General features: G+C 34.0%; 1 protein-coding gene across 1 annotated transcript; it reads right to left on the bottom strand.

The window, feature by feature from the left end:
* Window positions 1–833: 833 nt before the first annotated feature.
* Window positions 834–24,706, bottom strand: LRRC72 (leucine rich repeat containing 72). The gene is made up of 9 exons (XM_058180514.1): window positions 24,593–24,706; window positions 22,932–23,005; window positions 20,618–20,687; window positions 19,899–19,980; window positions 18,187–18,300; window positions 15,806–15,895; window positions 8,839–8,997; window positions 7,846–7,873; window positions 834–7,024 (listed from the first exon to the last, which is right to left on the bottom strand). Exons 1-9 carry the CDS (start codon window positions 24,704–24,706, stop codon window positions 6,859–6,861), a joined length of 897 nt encoding a protein of 298 aa, XP_058036497.1. The 3' UTR covers window positions 834–6,858.

Raw genomic sequence — 24,706 nt, forward strand, 5'->3', positions numbered from 1 at the left:
TATCTGTTCGCTGTAGTGCTTATGCTTTCAATGAGATACAGGCTTTATGGTGGGTGAAGAATTATTCATTTATTACAACTGTAATAAATTAAATTCATATATAAGGGTTTTTTTTAACCTGTGCAATAAACTACAGGTAATCCTCACTTAATGACCACTCATTCAGTGACCGCTCAAAGTTTTAATGGTGCTGAACAAATTATATTTGCAGGCATTGCAATAACCTCATAGACACTTGACCAAAATTCGGGTAATTGGCAACCTATTCATTTAGGATTACTTTACCTCCACCTGCCTATCTCCTACCATCTTTGTCCTTTTAGTCATCCTGCATCCTCATGGCCCCTGCCACCTGCATTCCGCTGTCCTCAGCTGACCTTCACTGGCTTTTTCCTCTTGATGCTGTTGGCAAGGCATGCCCACTCCAACCTTTCATAAGATGGCTGCAGCCCAGTGAAGTCTTCTTCCCAAAGCCTTGGGAAGGCTTTCTGAGGCTTCAGAAAGACTGCAGGCAATTTCAGGAAGAAGGTGTCAGGAAGGGCCAGGCCAGGCAGACTTGTCAGCAGTGGGACAAAGACAGTAAAAGTCAGCAGGGGCATTGGAATGCAAGGCAGTGGACGTCAAGGCAAAGTGCACAGAAATCAAAGGGCATAAATGGGAATAGATAGATGGATGTGGAGAGTTGAAGAAGAGGCAAGCATAGCAGGATAAGAGAAACATGAATCTTTGCTAGCCACCACTGGGACTACTGAAGCTTCTTTTGATAAACAGTACAGTCGTGAAATTTTACCTAATGACTGCATTGCTTAGCAATAGAAATTCCACTCCAAATTAAGTGGATTAAACAAGGACTACCTGTATACAGTTTCTAAAAATCCATATCTGCTTATTAATCATATTAGTTGAACTAATATATAGCAGGAAATATAGCTGCACTCCCTTGGGGAAAATAGTTTGAAAAATACTACAGGAATATTCTACTGTGATTTCTTTTCCTTTGATAAACTCTTTTATTTAAATATTTATTTTTCTCCATTTGAACAAAAAGCTTGTGCTAGGCTAACTGCACTATTCTTTTTTTGAAAAAGCAACACAGATTATAAAAATTAAAACTAATTTTTTTTAAATTCACATATTATTTTAATAATAAGGTGAGATTGGTTTAATCTATGAATTTATCACTAAATCTAGGCAAACAGAAACATTGTTCCAGCTTTTCATTTTTGGAACATAAAAGCATATCTAAATAACAAACATATCTTTAATCCAACCCTTATTATTTTTTACACATTTTTATATTTCTGTAATTTTATTCTTTAATAAAACCAAAGCTTTTTATAAAATGACAATGTCCTTACATTAGGAATATAATATTTATGTACACATCTTTCAGCTTGTATTTCCTTCCAAAGTTATTAATGTACGTCAAAACCAAAGAAGAGCTGTGGTAGGACATGGACAAACCATAGCGACAATACACACAAAAAATAATTTGATACCTAGTCTTTTAAAAACATTCTATGAGGGTTCCATAAACATAAAACATACATTCTGATGTTATTAGCTTTTTTCTTAAATCAATATCTGTGTTTACATTTGTTGGACCTGACTCTAATGATTTTCAAGATTGCATATTTAAATTCTGTATTCCACATTTCAAGTATATAATACTTATTTTCATTTAATTTTTACTTTTATTTTTGAAAATGTTGTGTAAAATTGTTAATTTCACTTTAAGCAGTTTCTTTTAAAAATGATATCTGAAGCTACTAAGGCATCTGGTCCATATAGAGGTATTGCCTATTGTCTTCAAATTTGGATTGTTCAAGTTAGTTTCTTTATAGTTCTGGGTCAAATTTTCATCCTTTACCTATTAGTAACAAAATATGTCTAACAATCTTTAAGGCTAAAAATGAAAATCCTTGTTATTATACCTTCATTCTAAAATTTGCTGAGATTTCAAAGGGGTAAACAATGTAATTGAGTCAAAAGAGGGCAATATCAGAAAAAAATATCATTTCACAAGAATATATGTTGAAATGAAAACCAGATGATAAAGCTGAAAATCTGATAGATTAAATCTCAGTTTTGCTAAAACATATTTTAGAGGGTTTTGGCTAATATAAATTTGTCAGTAATTTATCTGTATAAAATAATTATCTGAACTGATATTGTAATTTCTTTTAAAATATCAATATTTAAATATATATATAATACTTTAATAACATTCAGTTCCAAAGTAAATGTATTAATTAAGAATCTAGCATCCTGACCTGGCTGAATCACAATTTTTGTATAATACTGCAAAGGACCAGAAACAGGTTGGTTTTTTTATTATTTACATTTATATCCCGCCCTTCTCCGAAGACTCAGGGCGGCTTACATTGTGTAAGGCAATAGTCTCATCCTATTTGTATATTTATATACAGAGTCAACTTATTGCCCCCCCCAACAATCTGGGTCCTCATTTTACCTACCTTATAAAGGATGGAAGGCTGAGTCAACCTTGGGCCTGGTGGGACTCGAGCCTGCAGTAATTGCAAGCAGCTGTGTTTAATAACAGGCTGTCTTACAGCCTGAGCCATACCGCGGTTTTAAAATATTTTTCATAAAACAGAGTTGGAAGGAACTTGGAGGTCTTCTAGTCCAACCCCCTGCCCAGGCGGAAACCCTACACCATTTCAGACAAATGGCCATCCAACATTTTCTTTAAAAATTCCATTGTTGGAGCATTCACAACTTCTGCAGGCAAGTCGTTCCACTTATTAATTGTTCTGTCAGGAAATTTCTTCTTAGTTCTAAGTTGCTTCTTTCCTTGATCAGTTTCCACCCATTGCTTCTTGTTCTACCCTCAGGTGCTTTGGAAAATAGTTTGACCCCCTCTTCTTTGTGGCAACCCCTGAGATATTGGAACATTGCTATCATGTCTCCCTAGTCCTTCTTTTCATTAAACTAGACATACCAAGTTCCTGCAACCGTTCTTCATATGTTTTAGCCTCCAGTCTCCTAATCATTTTTGTTGCTCTTCTCTGCACTCTTTCTAGAGTCCATCAACATCTTTTTTACATCTTGGCAACCAAAACAATGCAGTATTCCAAGTATGGCCTTACCAAGGCATTATAAAGTGGTATTAACACTTCACATGATTTTGATTCTATCCCTCTGTTTATGAAGCCCAGAACTGTGTTAGCTTTTTTGGCAGCTGCTGCACACTGCTGGCTCATATCTAAATGGTTGTCCACTAGGACTCCAAGATCCCTCTCACAGTTACTACTATTGAGCAAGGTACCACATATATGTTACCTGTGCATTTATTTATTTTTGCCTAAATGTAGAACTTTACTTTTTTCACTGTTGAATTTCATTTTGTTAGATAGCGCTCAATGTTCAAGTCTGTCAAGAACCTTCTGTAACTTGAGCCTATCTTCTGGAGTATTGGCTATTCCTGCCAGCTTGGTGTCGTCTGCAAATTTGAGTTCTCCATTTATCCCCTCATCCAAATCATTGATGAAGATGTTGAAGAGTACTGGGCCTAAAAGAGAGCCTTGGGGTACTCCACTGCATACTTCCCTCCATGTGGATGTAGTTCCATTGAGGACTACGTGCTGACTGCGGTTGGTCAGCCAGTTACAAATCCATCTGGTGGTGATGCTGTCTAACCCACATTTTTCTACTTTATTTAGCAGTAGGTTATGGTCTACTTTATCAAATGCTTTACTGAAGTCCAAGGAAACTATCGACAGCATTCCTCTGGTCCACTAATTTTGTCATTTTGTTAAAGAATGCAATAAGATTAGTCTGGCATGATCTGTTTTTGACAAACCCATATTGGCTTTTGGTTATTACTTTGTTTGCTTCTAGGTGTTTGGTAATTCGTTGCTTATCTTTTCCAGAATCTTCCCTGGTATTAAGGTCAGGCTGATAGATCTGTAGTTTCCTGGATCTGTTTTTTTTTCCCTTTTTTGAAGATGGGAACTACATCAGCTCTTTTCCAGTCGTCTGGCAGTTCCTCTGTGCTCCAGGATCTTTGAAAGATATAGTTCAGTGGTTCTGAGATCTCATCTGCCATTTCCTTCAGAACCTTGGGATGTAATCCATCCGGTCCTGGTGATTTGAACTCATCTATTTGTGTTGGATGCTGTTGTCCACAGCAAATAATGCTGCTAATTTCCTTTAAAATCTAACAAATTAGCAATGTTACTTACATACTCTCCATACATTGATTGATAACATATACATATAGTCTTCAAGATACAATTGTAATGGAGCCTGCCTATAATGGTTGCATGTTGCAATGGCATCTCATGTAATGACGCCCCATACCTATTCCCCAATACAGCCAAGTTAAATGGGACATGGGGTGCCTGGGATGCAGGGAATTGGCCCTGGTCTGCCCATCCTGGCCTTCCCAAGGCCTCCCTATATTTAACAGATTACTTCATCATGGCACAATTCTGTAAGTGGCAGAGATATTTACAGCCATCAGAATGCAGTTAAGCTGTTGTGTACATAGCAGCCACCTCTGGAATCGTGCCATGCAGCCAAGGGACAAAGCATTATATTTCACTGATGTGGCTTGCACCACCATTCAGAAACTTATGGGCAGAATTAGCTACTGCTTCCAGAAATGCGCCATGTAGCCATAGGATAAACCATTCTGCTTTGCTACCTTAATGAGGTCTGCACAGCGATGCAGAAAGCTTCTTTTAAGTTGCAGTGATATGTTTGATAAGCTTCTGCAGTGATATGTAGTTTTTAAGGCAACAGAAACCAATTTGTCTCTTGGCTGCTAATTTGCTCTGCCCTGGAATGAAATGGCTGCATTTGGATCGCCACTGCCTGGCCCAGGGACATATAGTGTGTTCTGCAATGTGAGGTCCAGGGGTGAAATGCTCCCGGTTCGGACTGGATCAGAGAACCAGTAGCAAAAATCCCTGCCCCCCCCCCCATGCCGCGTGATCATCAGAGAATTTTTTTTTACTTTTAAAAATATTTTTTCTTCGGCTGAAAAAAATGCCTTTAAAAGTAAAAAAAAAACCTCTGATGATCGCACAGCTCAGCTGAGATCATCAGAGGCTTTTAAAAGCATTTTTTACAACGTCTTTGGCTGAAGAGGTTGTAGAAAAATGCTTTTAAAAGTAAAAAAAAAGTTGGCCACGCCCACCCAGTCACATTACCCCCACCACCAAGCCATGCCCACAGAACCGGTAGTAACAAATTTTACATTTCACCCCTGGTGAGGTCCAAAGATCTTCAAAAGATAAATGTGGGGTGGGTGATAGGCATGTAGGAGCAGGCCCAAGTGGTGCAGTGACAGTGGGGGGGGAAGGGGGGATGGGGCACTGCAGCAGTTGTAACTTTGAAGCAGGGTCATATGTAGGATAGGTTTGGGAGATTGTAACATCCAACAGCTGTTAAGTAACTTTTGTAGCTTGAGGAACTACCTCTACAAACCATAAGAAAATATCGTTAACAATACTTCCTCCCCACCTCCTATACATTTTTAAGAATAAATCAGTAAGACAACTTAAAAATTTCTTATTGGAAAAAAAAAAGAAAAAAGAAAACTCAGAACATTGTTGCATCTACTTTTATTATCTATATTAATTTGCAGCTAATTTCCACACTAGCAAATAATATTTTTTCTCTCATTTCTTATATGAAATGCAAAATATTGAACTTGACAAGTCTGTACTAGGAATGTACACAAAATGAATATAACAAATCCAAAATCAAGACAAGCTGAATTGTTCTGGACTAGCTATTTTTACAGAATAAGGGCAATCCCTTAAACAGTTCAGTATTCTAACTGGTTTCCATATTTTTTTTAATCCATGCAAAACATTGTCAGATTGAATATTTGCCTCCAAAAATTAATATCATAACAGGAGAATTTTTTTATCTTAAGATATCCCAGTGGGTTAGAATTTGTCAGACTGCTTACTTGCTATTCAGTTAGAATGCCTAAGAGATGTCATTTTAAATTGGCACATTAAAAGTATCTATGGTAAAGACTACATCTAACTCTTTGCAACAGTTACAAAGAAAATCATAGTTCAGCCTTCAACTAATATGTAAAATAAAATGTACTTAGTGTTACAAAGAAAACAATATGATATAGGTTAGGCTGGCTGTCTGTGACTAATTTATGGCAGATATTTAGGGCCATCCAGAAGTTGCTAAATTGTCTCACTGGTGGATATATTAGCTGGAACAGCTGGCCCTGGAGTTCAGTAATGATCAGAGAACCATACATACCAGACTTTTCAAAAATTAATGCCAGATAATTTTTTCACTTACTGCATTATTTACAACTTGTGAACGCAAATGAAATTTGAATACTGTATTTAGATTCACTTCAATGGTCCTATAAATAAAGATGTTAACACTTATTTTAGATACTATGATGAAGCCTAATGGGATGAAATAACTAATCTCATACCTCCCATTTCTCCTACCAGTTCACAGTATTTCTTAACATAGAAGGCAATTAAGGACTGAGACTTTCCAATACTGATCTCATATCTTTGAAGATATTTCAAGTAATATAATTGTAATATAGTCCTATTGTTGAGTAGCAAAAATTTGTATTTAAACCTCTGTTACTTCAAAATCTAATTCTTTTCAAACATACTTTGAAACTCCAAGACCGATCTATGTCATGAATGTAACATTATTGCCCTGGCCACTGAATTCTTGAATCACTGTTATTTTAAAAAGTGTTCTACATTCAGTGTTAAAACAACTAAATAATATTTCCCCCCTTAAAATATCTTCAATTGACACTTGGAACATTTAATAGGAATGCAATGCAAAAAAAGTTCTTAAAAGAGAGAGTTTTCTCTAAGAAACAGGCTCTTATCTGAATCTAATGGTCAGTTTTTCTGGCCTTTTCTCTGGACTGCTGCCAAGGCGTTTTTCTTCACAGGTAGGCATTTTCCCCCAATCCACAGTTGAAAACTCCACCATGCCACGCTTCATTGCCCGCACAAAGACAGCATCTTCTGGATTTGCAAATGGGATTCTTTAAGAGTAACCCCCACCCCAAAAAAGTTACTAAATGACAATATTCTTATACAACCAATGGTTAAATAGGTATTTGCACCATAATTTAAGCATATTCTTAAAATAATCACAAAAATATACTATCATTTCTAAAATAAGGCTCCCTTTAAGTTTTTCCTCTGCTATCTCAAAAACTGCTCTAAACTCACAACCAAATTCTCAAATCTCAAGAACTCCAAAACAAAAACTGAATTCTGCTCTGCCCAAAATTATTTTTTCCATCAGTGTATTTTGTTTCTTTTTGACTTTTAGCCAACCCTGACTCCTGTTGATTGACAAGTCCAGTAAGTTTTCTTGGCAACATTTTTAGAAATGGTTTTCCATTGCTTTTGTCCTTAATCTAGGGAGAGTGAGAACTCCGGTTTCTGCATTTGTAGTTACTGCTTTAACCACTAGACCAAACTGATTCTCAGTATATTTTGTACCAAGTAACTGTGCAAATGGTATGTAAATTAAAGAGGAAAATATCAGTGATATACAAGTCAAATAGTATAGTCAATATATTCATACCAATTTTATCTTCCATTGAAATGTTCTTTTGCAAATCATTTAAAATTCAATCTAGTGATATGTCATATTTATATCTAGTAATATTGATATTTAAACCTCTAATGCAGCATAACTCTTCATGAAGTTTATAAAATGCATATTGATATTTATACAAGCAAAATTATCTGTTCAATTTAAGGAGCTACGGCTTGACTTGTCCTTTTATTTGTGTAGAACTTTTTAATTTAAAATATAATCTTAAAATATGGAGAAACTGTTTGAGCTACTTACTTAACTAAGTGATTTCCAAACTCGCAACCTAGAATAATTGTTAAAAACATTGAGTATTGTATATTTCTTTTGTCAATTAATATATATTACTAAACAACTAATCAATTTGAATTACATTCATTTTAAAAAGTAAATGCATAAAATTATCAATTGGTTCTAAAATATTCAATAAAATGTATTGAATTTTAATTTTGAATGATTAAGGATAATTTATAATTCTAAATATTTATAATTTATAAATCTTTAGAAATTTACAATGTGTACATTTTGAATAAGAAAGATTGTTTTTTTCCTCTTCAGATTAACTTCTATATGCCATACCTTTTAAAATATATTAAACATATTTTAAGGTCTAGTTTTTATATTATTTGGAGAACTACTTATATAGTCCAAAGTCTTCATTACTCAATCATTATTCTACTCAAAAACCCATTTTCCTTAACTTCTAGAAGCAAAACAATTAATTTTAATGATTGCTTCATATTTATGCAATAAATTTATTTTTTAATTTATCAAAGTTCAAAACTTCCAACAATTGAACCAGAAAAGCTAAAAATAGATCAAATGATTCAATGCAACTATGTTTTTACAAAGATTTTTTATTGATATGTACAATATGTACAATATGTACAATATAATTTGCAAATAAAGATATTTTGAGGTTGACAGGTAATTATAATAGTTTAGATAATGCTGAAAATTATTAAGCATATCAGGGAAAGAATGTTGATTGGTAATCTATGTTATTAAGAAGCATGGTGGCTCATGTGATTAAGATACTGGCTTGACAAGCAGGAAGCTCATGTTCGAGGCACGAGTGCTGCCATTGGGCAGGGTGAGCTCCTTTTCTTTGCTCCTGCTCCTGTCGGAGATATTAAAGGACCCCCAACTGGATGTACAACAGTGATGTCACCAGCTAATCCTTTCAACCTATAATCACCTCGTGCATCCAACAAGAGTATATGTTACTTTAGTAAATTATTATTGAAATACCTGGAGGCAAGTGCAACGCTTTTGTGGATGTCAGCCTGAATGCTGCCTTTGGCAGCAAAGGTATATCTACCCTTTTCCCAAATCCTATGGACTGAAGGACAAGGGTCTTCTCATGATTGTAGATATGCAACGCTGATTCTCTTTCTTTTCTAGTTATTTCTGGGAAATATAAATTAAAGTTTTGTTAGAGCATTACAATATCTTAGTACATTAAAGTTTCTTTGGTTTTTATTTATTTTTAAGAGACTTATCACATTCCATAAAATGTTCCAGAGATTCCTTTATGTTTTTCTATTCTTCCTTTAGAATATTCCCTGAAAATTTCAGTGCCTATTGCCCTTTCAGAGGCATTTTGAAACTTGAAATAAACCTCCACAATGTATTTTTGTTAAATGGGGCAGTTGATCCACAACATCCTTGGAGTGATGGCCATCATAGCACCCTCTTGACATTTGTTTGCAATCTGGATGCTTGGCAATTGATTTGCAATTATGACCAGTTGCAGCATCCTGCAATAATGTGATTGCCATTTGCAATCTTCTCTACTGCCTTCCTCAGAAATTAAAATAGGAAGCCATCAGGGATGGTCACTAGTTGCCCTAGTGCATTCTCTCTGACACTCATGTGATCCTTAAACAGTCCTAAAACCTCCATGATCCATGTTTCTTGAGCACCTCTGTTATAATTCTCATGCACCTCCTAGCACCTTCAATGAACCGAACAGTATACCCAATCCACAACTTTATGCACCTTCACATCCCTCTTCCACAGCACCTTCAACTCTTCTCTTGCATGCCATACCTCTCATGCACACCCTTGCACCTTTCCAGACTTGCTCCTTTCATGAACCTCCTCACTCCTGCTCCTTGACCTGCAGTGTATCTCTAGCACAGCCCTCATACCCTTACACATCCTACCTCAACCTCCCCAAGCTTTCCTAGGCACCTTTGCTATCTCCTCCACTAGCAGCAGCCACTTACCTGCCTGACAGTTTGTGATTTTGGGTTCTGGAAACCTGGCAAGAATACACTTCACATCACTTAGCAATGAAAATTCTGATCTCAAATCCTACTGTAAATCAAAGACTACATGTAATCTGAAGGCCATCTGCTGGGAGATTAGTGGATGTCCTGCTGTATGCAGTTGGCTGGGCACTGTGAGAAAAGACTACTAAACTAGACCGCTGAAAAGGGTACTGATTATATTCTTATTTATTTATCAAATCTATATAAACAAGTCTCTGTTAGAAAGCACTGCAGGAGGTGGTAACACGACAATTCTTTAATAGCACTCTATGGAAGTTCATCAAATATCTCTTGCCAGAGGTTTCCAATGGACCTAAGCCACTTTGGAGGTGTGGTATAGAAGAGAAGAGACGCCCACAAATCACAAGGAGATTGCTAACTCCTTGTTTGATCCAGGGGAAGCTCTCAATTTGGTAGAAAGGGAGTGACGACCATTGCATGCTGTCTAAAGCTGTGACAGCCTGAACAGAGAAGAATTAGGGAGACTGAAGAACAGTATGGTAGCTGGGTAAGAACTTTCTAACTTCTGTCAAATTTTCCCCTTTTAAAATTGGCTGAGCAACAGTGGGGCATAAAAAGAAGGGGGTGGAATTGTTCATCTCCCACTCCCTGAGAATAGTGGTGAACAAGCACAAAACTGAAATAGATCCAAACAGGAAATTTGAACTATTTGAATAATTTGAAGATATAAATGCTAAAAAAGGAAAAATGGATTGGTTAACCTAAGGATTATATTAATTGGATATTATTGATCTAAAAATTTACTTGGGATTATAAAACTTGGGCTCTGGAACCCTTAAAGGGGAAAAAATGGCATACTAAAGGAAGTTAAAGAAGAGTAGAAGAGAAATAGAGCAACAGTGATACCTACTGGCCAGAAAAAACCCATAGAGAAAGTGGAGAAAGCGAAGAAAAGAAAATGTGAATAATAATTGATCATGGGTAACTTATTGGAAAAACATTGTTGCAAGATTTAGATAAACTGCATCTGGGAACTATTTACAGAAAGAATTACAGAGGAAGAGAGTGGAAACAGTGTAAGTTTTAAACACTGTATCTCCCTGATTGGATATAGATCTTAACAATTGAGCAACTGAGCAACTGAAACTGGGAAATAACAGATTGCTTATAAAATAAATGAAGAATTTTATACTTTAGCTTTCAGCCTTACTCCTTGGGGATTTATAATCTATTGGAGATAATTCTGGGATTTTGGTGGGCCTTTATGGATTACAACTTTATGGATTATAAAGTACAAGTCATTAAAAGAAAACAACCTTTGTTGAAGAGGACGATGGATATTTTGGTTTTGTGAAATATAACACCCAAAAAAGGGAAGTGATTTGAGGCTTGAAAATAAGAACTGAGAACAAGGAAGGAAATTGTTTCAGCCTTACTCCTTGGGGATTTATAATCTATTGGAGATAATTCTGGGATTTTGGTGGGCCTTTATGGATTACAACTTTATGGATTATAAAGTACAAGTCATTAAAAGAAAACAACCTTTGTTGAAGAGGACGATGGATATTTTGGTTTTGTGAAATATAACACCCAAAAAAGGGAAGTGATTTGAGGCTTGAAAATAAGAACTGAGAACAAGGAAGGAAATTGTTGGACTATATCAGGTATACTTTATAAGATGGGTATTGTGGAGTTCTGTTGTGTTTGATCGGTTACTGATTGTTGGGTTACTGATTGGCTGTTTTTGTTAAATAATTATTATTTAAAATATTTGACTATTTTAAATAATAATTATTATTTAAAATATTTGACTATTTTAAACTATCAAAATGACAAGTAACACAAATTTAAGTAAAACAGGGAGGAAAACTGTATTCTACACCATCACCATAAACAATTAGCCAAGGTGATAGTAAATGGAGACATGACAGAGAACTTTAATATCAAGAAAGGTACTAGACAGGGATGCCCACTGTCCCCAGTGCTATTTATATTGACTTTGGAAGTGTTAACCAGGAGCATTTGGTAAGCTAAAGAAATAAAAGGAATAGAAATAAAAGAAGAGAAATATAAGCTACAAGCATTTGCAGATCACTTGGTTTTTATACTAGAAGACCCTTAGAAACTGGACTGAAGCTAATTAGAAAAATAGAAGAATATGGGGAAGTAGCAAAACTGAAAATAAACAAGAATAAGACAAAGATTTTAGTTAAGAATCTTACAGATACACACAAAAAAGTGTTGATAGAAATAATTAATATACAGATAGTTAAAAAGTGAAGTATTTAGGAATACAACTAACTGCAAAATGTGCAACAATTAAAGAGGATAATTATAAGGAATTGATGAGGCAAATTAAACTAGCCCTGGAGAAATGGAAAGATCTGCAACTGTCATTAACAGGAATAGCTACTATAAAAATGAATATCTTACCAAGATTATTATATCTATTCCAAACAATATAAATAAAATTGGAGAAAAAAATATTTTGAAGAATTAAATAAAATAATATCAAGATACATTTCGTTAGGGTGTAAAAGCAAGAATAGGTTTCAAAATGTTGCAGGAAGCCAAAAAAAGAGGGGGCTTTGGGCTACCAGACTGGGAATTGTACTATCAGGCCTTGGTACTCATATGAGTGAAAGAACGGATCAGCCTGAGACATATAAGATTATTAACCTTAGAAGGTCATGACCTATAATTAGGTTGGCACGTTTTTTTAAGATATGGGAAGAATATGATACATAGATATTTTCAAAGACACTACGTTAGGAATGCATTGTTATTAGTTTGGTTTAAAATACTGTGTTTCTCTGAAAATAAGACCCTGTCTTATATTTTTTTGAACCCTGAAATAAGCGCTTGGCCTTATTGCTATCCCCAATTGGGCTTATTATCGGGGGGAAACAGGGTAAAAGAACAACTCTATTTGAAAATACCAGTATTTCCACTATGAAAGCATTTGTATATCTTAATGCTTTCAACATGAAAAAATGTAAGATACAAAGATATTTTGAATGAAAAAAGGGAATTAAAAACCAAGCAGGAACTTAGTAGTCAAGGGATGGACATTGCATGGTGGCCACACATGCAGATACAATCTCACTACAAGAAAGATGCTAAAATGTTTGGTTTTAACAAAGAGTTAACAGAACTAGACCAGATATTAACTGGAACAGATGAAAAACTGCTAAAGAAATTATATTGGTATTTATTAAGTATTAAACTTGAAAGTGAGCAGGTAAAGGAGACAATGATTGCTTGGGCTAAAAACTTTGGACATGCAATAGAATTAGATAAATAGCAGAAACTATGGGATAGAAATATTAAATTGACTATACCAACTACATATAAAAAAATTGTATATAATGTTTTATAGATGGCATTTCGCAGCAGCAAGACTGGCAAACTGTATAAGGATAGATCTGCTAAATGCTGGAAGTGTAATCAATCATTCTATTACCATATGTTGTGAACATGCCCAAAAGCTAAAAAATAATGGACGAAAATACATAGTTGGTTGGAAAAAATGATAAAGCAGCATCTAGCCTTGAAACCAGAGACATTTTTGTTTGGCATCCTACTGGAAAAATATGATAAAAGGATTATATATCTGGCTTTACATATACTAACCGCAGCCAGAATTGTGGAAAAAGGATGAGATTCCATCAGATGACAATGTAATTAAAATAATACTAGAATGTGCAGAAATGGATAAATTAACGCTTACTATTAAGAATAAAGAAGAAATATAAGCTACAAGCATTTGCAGATCACTTGGTTTTTATACTAGAAGACCCTTAGAAACTGGACTGAAGCTAATTAGAAAAATAGAAGAATATGGGGAAGTAGCAAAACTGAAAATAAACAAGAATAAGACAAAGATTTTAGTTAAGAATCTTACAGATACACACAAAAAAGTGTTGATAGAAATAATTAATATACAGATAGTTAAAAAGTGAAGTATTTAGGAATACAACTAACTGCAAAATGTGCAACAATTAAAGAGGATAATTATAAGGAATTGATGAGGCAAATTAAACTAGCCCTGGAGAAATGGAAAGATCTGCAACTGTCATTAACAGGAATAGCTACTATAAAAATGAATATCTTACCAAGATTATTATATCTATTCCAAACAATATAAATAAAATTGGAGAAAAAAATATTTTGAAGAATTAAATAAAATAATATCAAGATACATTTCGTTAGGGTGTAAAAGCAAGAATAGGTTTCAAAATGTTGCAGGAAGCCAAAAAAAGAGGGGGCTTTGGGCTACCAGACTGGGAATTGTACTATCAGGCCTTGGTACTCATATGAGTGAAAGAACGGATCAGCCTGAGACATATAAGATTATTAACCTTAGAAGGTCATGACCTATAATTAGGTTGGCACGTTTTTTTAAGATATGAGAAGAATATGATACATAGATATTTTCAAAGACACTACATTAGGAATGCATTGTTATTAGTTTGGTTTAAAATACTGTGTTTCCCTGAAAATAAGACCCTGTCTTATATTTTTTTGAACCCTGAAATAAGCGCTTGGCCTTATTGCTATCCCCAATTGGGCTTATTATCGGGGAATGTCTTATTTGGGGGGAAACAGGGTAAAAGAACAACTCTATTTGAAAATACCAGTATTTCCACTATGAAAGCATTTGTACATCTTAATGCTTTCAACATGAAAAAATGTAAGATACAAAGATATTTTGAATGAAAAAAGGGAATTAAAAACCAAGCAGGAACTTAGTAGTCAAGGGATGGACATTGCATGGTGGCCACACATGCAGATACAATCTCACTACAAGAAAGATGCTAAAATGTTTGGTTTTAACAAAGAGTTAACAGAACTAGACCAGATATTAACTGGAACAGATGAAAAACTGCTAAAGAAATTATATTGGTATTTATTAAGTATTAAACTTGAAAGTGAGCAGGTAAAGGAGACAATGATTGCTTGGGCTAAAAACTTTGGACATGCAATAGAATTAGATAAATAGCAGAAACTATGGGATAGAAATATTAAATTGACTATACCAACTACATATAAAAAAATTGTATATAATGTTTTATAGATGGCATTTCGCAGCAGCAAGACTGGCAAACTGTATAAGGATAGATCTGCTAAATGCTGGAAGTGTAATCAATCATTCTATTACCATATGTTGTGAACATGCCCAAAAGCTAAAAAATAATGGACGAAAATACATAGTTGGTTGGAAAAAATGATAAAGCAGCATCTAGCCTTGAAACCAGAGACATTTTTGTTTGGCATCCTACTGGAAAAATATGATAAAAGGATTATATATCTGGCTTTACATATACTAACCGCAGCCAGAATTGTGGAAAAAGGATGAGATTCCATCAGATGACAATGTAATTAAAATAATACTAGAATGTGCAGAAATGGATAAATTAACGCTTACTATTAAGAATAAAGAAGAAACTGAATATTTTTTGATTTGGGACATATTTTATCAATGGCTAGACAATAGAAACAGAAGTTAGAAAAGAGGAGACATAAAAGAGGAAATGTTAAAGTTGAGAGTTGTTAAAGGAGATAATGTTAAGTATTACTGCTATTATATTATCAATATTATTGTGAAGAATACTATAACAAATATGTGGATTATGACTGTTTAAAACAACTGTACCAAGATCACACACTGTTTGATGGAAATTGAAATTTTATACGTTATATAAATAAAATAAATAAAAATGAAAAAAAGAAAGAACTGCTGGAAACAAAAGATTAAAAACACCAAAAGATTAAAATACACCAAAAAGATTATATTAATAAACAATGCTGAGGCCCCAATAAAACTCATATTAATCTATCAACCATCCAATACTAGATCCATCAACAAAACATCCACCAAAAAGATCATCACATATTGAACCTTATACAATTACTTAAACCATAAAAAATAATAATTTTGATCTTTGCAAAACATTTCTTTTAAAAAAAGATAGTTCTACCTTTTCTGTCGAGCAAAGTTACTGAGGGAATGTGATATATTACATATAGGCGGTATCTGCACTCTCGTGACAGAGGATTATTAAACAGGTCTGCAGAAGTTGAAACAAAGAAGAAAATTTTTGAGCCCAAATGTGACAATCTAATGCTAATTTCCACTGTGCAAACATAATATGCCATTTTCAATTCAGAAAGTGTATCCTTCCTGAACCTTCTGACCCATTGTGAAATGCATTGTGAAAAAATGACCACCCTTGCATTTTGGCATATTTGGTGTCATTATCTTTTAAATGCTTATGTACTTTACGATTAACTAGGAAAACTTACTACTTTAAGCAAGGAAGTAATCCACAAGTTGCACATAATGTGTCATTCCTTTTTTTTTGACCCTTGCAGATTTGCTAATGCATTTCAAGCAGAGAAAAACTGCAACTGCAATAGAACCGACTCTTTCCTATGTGACTTACTAAGATCATTGTTAGATTTCAGTAAAATAATATTTATTCGATATTACATTCAGGCTTGAAAGGTTGATGAAATACACAAGCTCAAGAAACTGATGTGCTGCATATTGAAATAGGCTACAGTCAATTCTATAGTAACAGAATTTTGATATCCTGATTATGTATTGGCACCTTCCCTTTTATATTGTAGTGTATCGGGCAGGAGCTAAACTTGTGTTTTCTAAATACAATCTTGTTTCCCAAGAATTAAGTCATGGTTCAGAACTCTTTGTTTATATACAAGTTTTTGCCTATTTCCATCAGGTTGATCTAACGTTCTACAATAAGCTACAAGTTACATTACAATTTTAAGATTCATTACTTTGGAAAAGCATTTTAGTTTAGTACATCTGAATAATATGAACATCTGTAGAATGGATAATGAGGCTTTTTTCAGGGAATTCTAAAAAGCCTGTTTTAGAAATGTTCTTCTCTTTCATAAAAAGAAAATCTAATTAAGTGCACTTAAAGAACCACTAGATGGCAGCAGTGGAAAGAACACCTACTTACACTATTTTTGTAATTTACTTAAAAATGATGTCAATATTAACCAAAATATTTTGCTATCATAGTATGGATTTTCATTTCAATTATTTGCACAATATGCTACTGTTGTATGTAATCTTTTGTGCCTTTCAACAGGAAGAAAATTTAAAAATAATATTATACAAAAATAAATCAAGATTTGATGTAATGAATCAGTAGTTTTGCTGAACTAATTAACACCTTTTTGCAAAATAAAAATAGTTCTTTGTCTATAATCATTGGAGAAATTACAGTGATTTACTGGACTGTCAATTTGGAAGAATTATAAATAATGTCTTTAATATTGTGTAGTATTGTGGATTGTTTTTTATTTTTTTTAGAAAATAGATGGCATAATGACTTTTTATGTATAGTTTCTTCAAGTCAGTCTCGACTCCTGGAAATTGCCTGAATTTATACAGCTTTCTCAGTATGATTTTCAGAAGCAAGTTACCATTGCCACCTTTTTTATGGCTAGGAGAGCAACTGGTCCAAAGTCATTCAGTTGGTGTCCTGCAGCACTAGAAATCTTCAGTTCTCTGGTTTCTAGCCTGATGCCTTTTACCACTATAATGAATTGGCTCTTACTGATCAACTTAAATACATATTCTTCTCTAAGAAAAGTGTTTGTTCTTCTAAACCAATCTCAACAGAATTATTTTGGAAATGTCCATACTCATCATAAACTTTTCTCCTTTTCAATAGCTGTTTTCAAAATATGCTGGATATATCTTCCATAGTAGCTGGGATAATCTGACAATCATTAATCATCTTCTTTTCAACTTTAGAATGATTCAGATTTGTTTGTATGAAATGTTCAATATGCTAGTAATGATTTGGATGTTATTAAACACCTCCAATAATTACTTTAGCAAGGAATAAGTTCTTTCTTCTTAGAATTCTGAAAGCCTAGCATGAGTGCATTCCTTGGGGTGGGGGGGGGGGCGGAGAGAAAGATTGCCTACACATTCACTTTCAAGGTTAACAGTTTATAATCCTACTTCCCTGCAGGCAATTTCACACAGCAGAATTTAGTGGCGCCAGTACTGTCTTGTTTATCTTAATATGAAGTTTCAGACTCAGGCATTTTCATATGTCCCTTGTTCTGCCCAATATAGTAAAAGAACACACACACACACACACACACACACACACACACACACACCAATTAAAAAATACACAGGTGTGCTGAATTGCAAAAAAAAATTCTCAACAAAAGAACCTATTTTAAAAAATTGAAGTATAGTATTCCATTCCTTCCCCAAAGCTGCTTCTATGAAACAAATGTATTTATGCTGGTACTGTTATTCTATGGGGGGGAAAACACACACACACACACACACACACATTATTACTTAAGGTATGTAAGGTTCGCAATCCTTGTAGTTCTTTCACAGTCAAATTCAAATTTTTTAGCTGGTTGTTGTGAAGCAGCAAGATCTGCAGTGAGTGTAAATTCTTCAGAGCACCTAAAAACGATAATCAAAATATAAGGCACTATAGAAACAACTTGTACTTTAATACCTTTTTTATTACAAGAAAGGCAATAAAACAGTTAAAACATTCATGCTTTCTTTATAAGATTCTTGAAAGCATTTGGCTGAATGGTAAAAGCTTGATAAACCCATGTAGGTAAGGGATAGCCAAACTCTTCAATTTATCACCTTTTTTAATGAAGTTTCAGATTTCTCATCCACTTTCAAACATTTATTACATGAAAATAGTGTAATCATCTGGGACTGACTATCAGATTCTGGTACATTCTCGCTGCTAGCCACCTCATCTTCAGGATGAAGAACTACACTCTACAAAGACCTGAAAAAATTAATTGATCCAATTGTCCATTTGTCAACCACCTACTGATTCCTAACCATTTACTGATCCAGTTTTTATTCCCAGTCGTTTATCTACCCCTGGGATAATCACATAAACCCTTGGGGGTCATTATTAACCACCTGGAGAACTCTGGCCTAGACCATGTTCTCACTGACCATTAAATGAAATTAGGAAAACAGCTGGCCTATTATTATTACAAACATTTATTTTCAGAGCCATGCTGGCACAGTGGTTAGAGAACAATATTGCAGGCTGACTGTCCATTGCCAGGAGTTTGATCCTGACAGACTGAAGGTTGACTCAGCCTTCCATTCTTCTGAGTTCAGTAAAATGAGGACCCAGATTATTTGTGGGCTGTATGCTGACTCTGTAAAACATTTAGAGAGGGTTGTAAAGCACTACAGTTATATTTACTTCATAGTTATAAGTATAATGCTAGTGTTATTGCTATTTAAGAGAAATTATAATGTAATTACAATGGACCAACCAGGGGAAGGACATGTCTATTATTAGCAACTATCAATTAAATCAGAGACTATGTGTTTGTGTTCATTTACATGATTATGTCAATATGTAAGTGACATAGTTGATACAATTACATCATTCACACAAGTGATACAAATCACTTGAAATCTAGTCTATTGTTTGTAAAACCCCTTTTATAAATATCCACAGAGATTTCACTACATTAGGACATTACTTAAATTCAGAAAGTACAAATATCATGTGACCAAGTCAATATAAGGCTTAAATTAAACATATGAATACATTAATCTTGGTCATATAAAAGTAACAATTGGGATTTAAGATTTATTGTTGAATTAAACTAATATTCCATCTATCTCTGGTGAACTTACTGAGAGGATACTATGAAAATATTTTCTTTGTTTTAAATGTATATATTCCACTTCTAAAAGAAACTTTGGAATTACAGTACTTTAAAATTACAATTAATATTTTTAAAGTAAAAACAACAGTTAAATTCATATTGCATTTCAAACTACAGGTAAGAAAAATTAGATAAAAAGGACCATTTCCACATAAAAATCAATACAATAATTTATTTTCAAAAGAAAATAAATAGAAGAGCAAAAGTCCTTATCTAGTGCAATAATGGTAACTCAGAGCCATTACATATTTAAGAGAACATTCTTACTTACGTTTTTTCCATATATATTAAACTTATTTCTTACTCAGAAAAATCAAATTAAATGAAATGTTTAGACAGTACCTGTTATACTTCTGATATCATTATTATGAAGATATAATTCTGTCAAGCAACAGTTATATTTCACGGAAGTTATATACTGAATCTAACAATAAAAATTAGAATAGCACTGTTATTTTATTGGTACATACACATACATATAGAAATTTAATCTAGGAATATATATATGAATTATTATTCTATTACATATGGTTACAACATTAGCTATTATATGATATTATGGAAAATTTATTCTAATCAATGTGCTGAATTAAAAGAGATTAGAAATGTGCAAAATTATATTTCTGGAACTGGACCCTTTTGGAGAAATCTAGAACATTCCATTGTGTTTTCTGTTGCTGCTCTGGCAGAGTTTGGACATTTTCCAAAAGGTAATCTGCAAACTGGAAATATTTTGAGATAGCCCAGAAAGAAAATCATTGTGATATCCCAGAAAATAGCCCATGAAATTTATACACAGCTAGATTCTATGGAACATTATAGTTTTATGAAGACGCTTAAATATGCATATTTATTTAGCTTAATATGTTAAATTAATAGTCCACTATGCATAAAATTATGTTTCAGGGAGGTCACTATAGCGTTTACAATTTTCATTATAATTCTGAAATTTTGGCTTATTTTTAAATACAGTTAATGGTGCTTCCCTTGAAAGACTAATCTGAAAAGGTTTTTCAAATATAAGTAATAATTGCGGTTATGAAATTTCCCGTATTTGATACCTTATTGTGGTTTAGCCACAAATTTCTTAATTTCCGGAACCGTGATAAATGAGGAACATCTTTTAATCCACTGAAAGAGAAATTCATAACTTTAGTATGAAATAATAAGTTAAATATTATTCTACAGTTACACAATACTCATGATTGAATATTATTAAACATATAGAAATATGCTTATTCTTTCATATTACAGCTTAATTACAGTATTTGGGACTAGAATTTCCACTGCTTAGTGATGAGGTCATAAAGCACAAAGCCTTCTGATTGTGCCATTTAACCACAGCATTTCCAACAGTCCTAAATTACTGTCATTGCACACATAACTACAACTTCCTGCTGGCATCCCTCTTAACTTTGCTTGTGGGAAGTCAACAGGGTAGATCACAAACCATGACCATGTGATTGCAGGAGTGCTGCCACAGCCAAAACTTCAAGGACTGTTTGTACCCTGTTTCCCGAAAATAAGACATCCCCTGATAATACTCCCAATCGGACTTTGAGTGCATGTGCTGAAATAAGCCCCCTCCAATAAGACTTCCCTGAAAATAAGCCCTCCCCAAAAATGTTTAATTGCATGCGCAGGGTTAGGGACACAGAGCTGGAAATCAGGAGAAGGCCAGAGGAGCCCCTTCTTGCTCCAAATGGCCCAAAATAATAAGATCTCCCTAAAAATAAGGCCAAACATTTATTTCAGGGTTCAAAAAAGTATAAGACAGGGTCTTATTTTCAGGAAAACATGGTAAATACTGGTCATCAGACATTTGAATGGTTGCTTATTGAATGGTTGTGAACCACCTGTATTAACAACTACAGATAGTAGATATGATGCAAAGGATACGGAGAAGACGCTAAAAAATTCATAACTAGCGTGATTTGGATTTGTATCAGCTTTTCCATATCCATCCTTGATTCCCTTTAATTTATTTTAAAGGAGACAAAAATATGACTTTGGATTTATTTATTTTTAATGAAACCAGTTGAAATCGAAACCAAAAACTGCAATTTCAAATATTACTACTGTTTTGTCATAATCTAAAACAACTCTGTGCTAGAAAAGAAAATAACTTTGTCAAATTTCATACAGATTGATATCACAATGCCCCTAATTTTATTTTATTTTTGGCTTTCATGAATCCAGCTATAGGTTGGAGCACTGTAAGATTAGCCAATTATGATTTAGCTTACAGGTTATGATTTTGCAAGGTATATAAGCTTAAAGTTTAAGATTACTATGAGACTTTGTCCATAAAAATGACAAATAATAGCAGTAACATTTAGATTTATATACAGCTTCACAGTGCTCTATAGCCCTCTCTAAGCGGTTTACATAGTCATCATACTGCCCCCAACAATCCGGGTCCTCATTTTACCGACCTCGGAAGGATCAACCTTGAGCCAGTGAGAACTGAATTACTGAACTGCAATCAGCCAGCAGAAGCAGCCTGCAATACTGCATTTTAACCACTGTGTCACCATGGCTCATAAACTTAATGGGCTTGATTTAATTCTGGACAAACCAATCTAAAAGAGATATAATGTTTATACGGCATTTTGGTTCTAATGTATCTAATTTTATATTGATAATACCGCTTTCTTTTAAATGTCTCATGCTGTCATTTTATTTACAGAATACAAAGTATACAATGAAGCATACAAATATTTCTTCTTTTTATTTTTCTCTAAAACCATGAATTTACTTCTAAATGTTTCCATTTATTTAATCTTCTAGCCTGTTCTTATTCCTAAAGTAATCAGGTTGTAAATCTCAAACGACTTATTTTTGAGACAATGTTTCGCTGAAATCAGTGGCAAAAATCTGAAGAAATACCTCTGAAGACTTGAACCCAAAGGGATCTATTTTTTTCCCAGTAGAATTTTATTTCAATTTTTTTAAATGCTCATTTTCAAAAATGTTCAAATCTATTCTTTGCTTTAGTTTTTTGGGCCTTGAGCATCCAGATGTAGAGATAACGTTATCAATTTCCTTGTGGTTAAATTTTATAGTACTTTACTATAAAAATAAGAATCTTATAAAATCTTTAAAACAATTGATCATCTCATAAGGAGAAGTGGGAGGTAGGTGAGGAAGCAGAATGATTTCTTATTTATGATTTATTATATATCACATCAACTTTGAACATTTTCTAAATTCTGATATTAGACAATGCTAAAATAAATACTAGTCCAATAAAATAAAGACTAAACAGTCCATCTGATACCATACTTTGATTTCAACAAATTCTGTTTGCTACTGAAATAGTCATTGGTCTTACATGGTACAGCTTAATTATAGTAATAGCTGCAAACAACTTACTTTTCTCCAAGGTACAGATCTATGACTTCTTTATCATTCCTGTAGCCACAAATTTTTAGTTGCTTTTCTAAAATCTGAAAATAGATTGTGTCAGAAAAATTTATTGTACTTGAGTTCCTTCTCAAGGAACACTAGTGATTCAAAAATGGGAAAAATAATAAATAGAATAAATATAAGTATCTAATTATACAAGAGGTAGTCACATGGCCATGATGTTCAGAACAATCATTTTTTGAGAATCTTTTGTCCCAAGCTTGAGAGTTAAAGCATGCAGGTACCGTAACAGAGCTAAAATAGCTTGAGTGAATAGGACTTTATTAGTTTTTCCTTGAAGATGTTTCACTTCTCTATCCAAAAACCTGCTTCTTCAGAGCTGAAGAAGCTTCTTGGATGAGGGGTGAAACATCTTCAAGGAAAACCAAAGAAAGTCCAGTTGCCTCTTGCAAAAAGTACCTTTCAGACAATCATGATCTGGATGACTGAGAATATCCATAGACATCTTGAGGGGGAAAAATCTGCTTTTCCCCAGGACAAATTTAAGCTCTGCAGCTGCTTTTTTAAAAAACATATACTCCTCTGATTACAACAAAATACCTTATGCCACCAGACTTGAAATCCTGGGTTTAGAAAATTTAGAACTACGCTGCCTTCGACATGACCTGGGTTTAACTCATAGAATCATCTGTTACAATGTCTTTCCTGTTGAAGACCACTTCAGCTTCAATCAAAACATTACACGAGCACACAATAGATTTAAGCTTAATGTGAACCGCTCCAATCTTGATTGCAGAAAATATGACTTCAGTAACAGAATTGTTAACGCCTGGAATGCACTATCAGACTCTGTGGTCTCTTCCCAAAATCCCCAAAAAACTATCTACTATTGACCTCACTCCATTCCTAAGAGGTCTGTAAGGGGCGTGCATAAGAGCACCAACGTGCCTACCGGTCCTTCCTAATGTTCCCTTTGATTATATCCAATTTCGTATAGTTATTACATACTTATGCTTATATATATGCTTATATATCATATAGTTATTTTATGCTTATGCTTATATAGACAAATAAATAAATAAATAAATAAGAATGGAAAGAGTACACCCTTTCCCCAAATTAAGGTTCTGCTTTAAGAAGCAAAGCCCCTCAGCAAACACATTTTTCATATGGCTTCCTACATTGGCCCCTTGATAAAGAAATAGAACCTCTTGGCGTTTATGCATCATCTTAATTCTACTTTACCTGATTTGCTGCCTACATCACAGTTGGCTGAATATGGATTGCATACTTTCACAAAAGAGTTTGAATAAACTCAAAGGCATCTTTTGTAATCATAACCATTGAATAAACTGCAACTGCATGGGTATACACCTTGCAGGAAGTCATCGTCCTTGATTTACAAACCATAATTCCTATAATAATCTAAACACATTATGTGCCAATCACCAATACAGGAATAGGAATGGACACAGGCTAAAAGGGAGGCACACCCCTTTCTTCAAAGCTTCTAGGGCATGTATATGAATTGAGAAGGCTGTCTCCAACTCGAAGGCAGTTTTTTAAAATTATTATTATTTTTTAGGAAAGGGCGGGGGAGTATTTCCTAGGAGAAATGGCCCCTTGCCAAACTGCCCAAGAAGGAGCAGGATGGTGAAGAGACTCACCTCATTAACAATTTGGTGCTCATCCAAACTGATACTTGTACTTTCTTTGCCTCCTCCTGGACCACACTGAAAAGCTTTCGAAGTCTGTCGGGCATCAACGGACCTTTTCGGCAT

This window comes from Ahaetulla prasina, chromosome 4 (genome assembly GCF_028640845.1).
Source record: "Ahaetulla prasina isolate Xishuangbanna chromosome 4, ASM2864084v1, whole genome shotgun sequence".
Taxonomy (NCBI): Eukaryota; Metazoa; Chordata; class Lepidosauria; order Squamata; family Colubridae; genus Ahaetulla; species Ahaetulla prasina.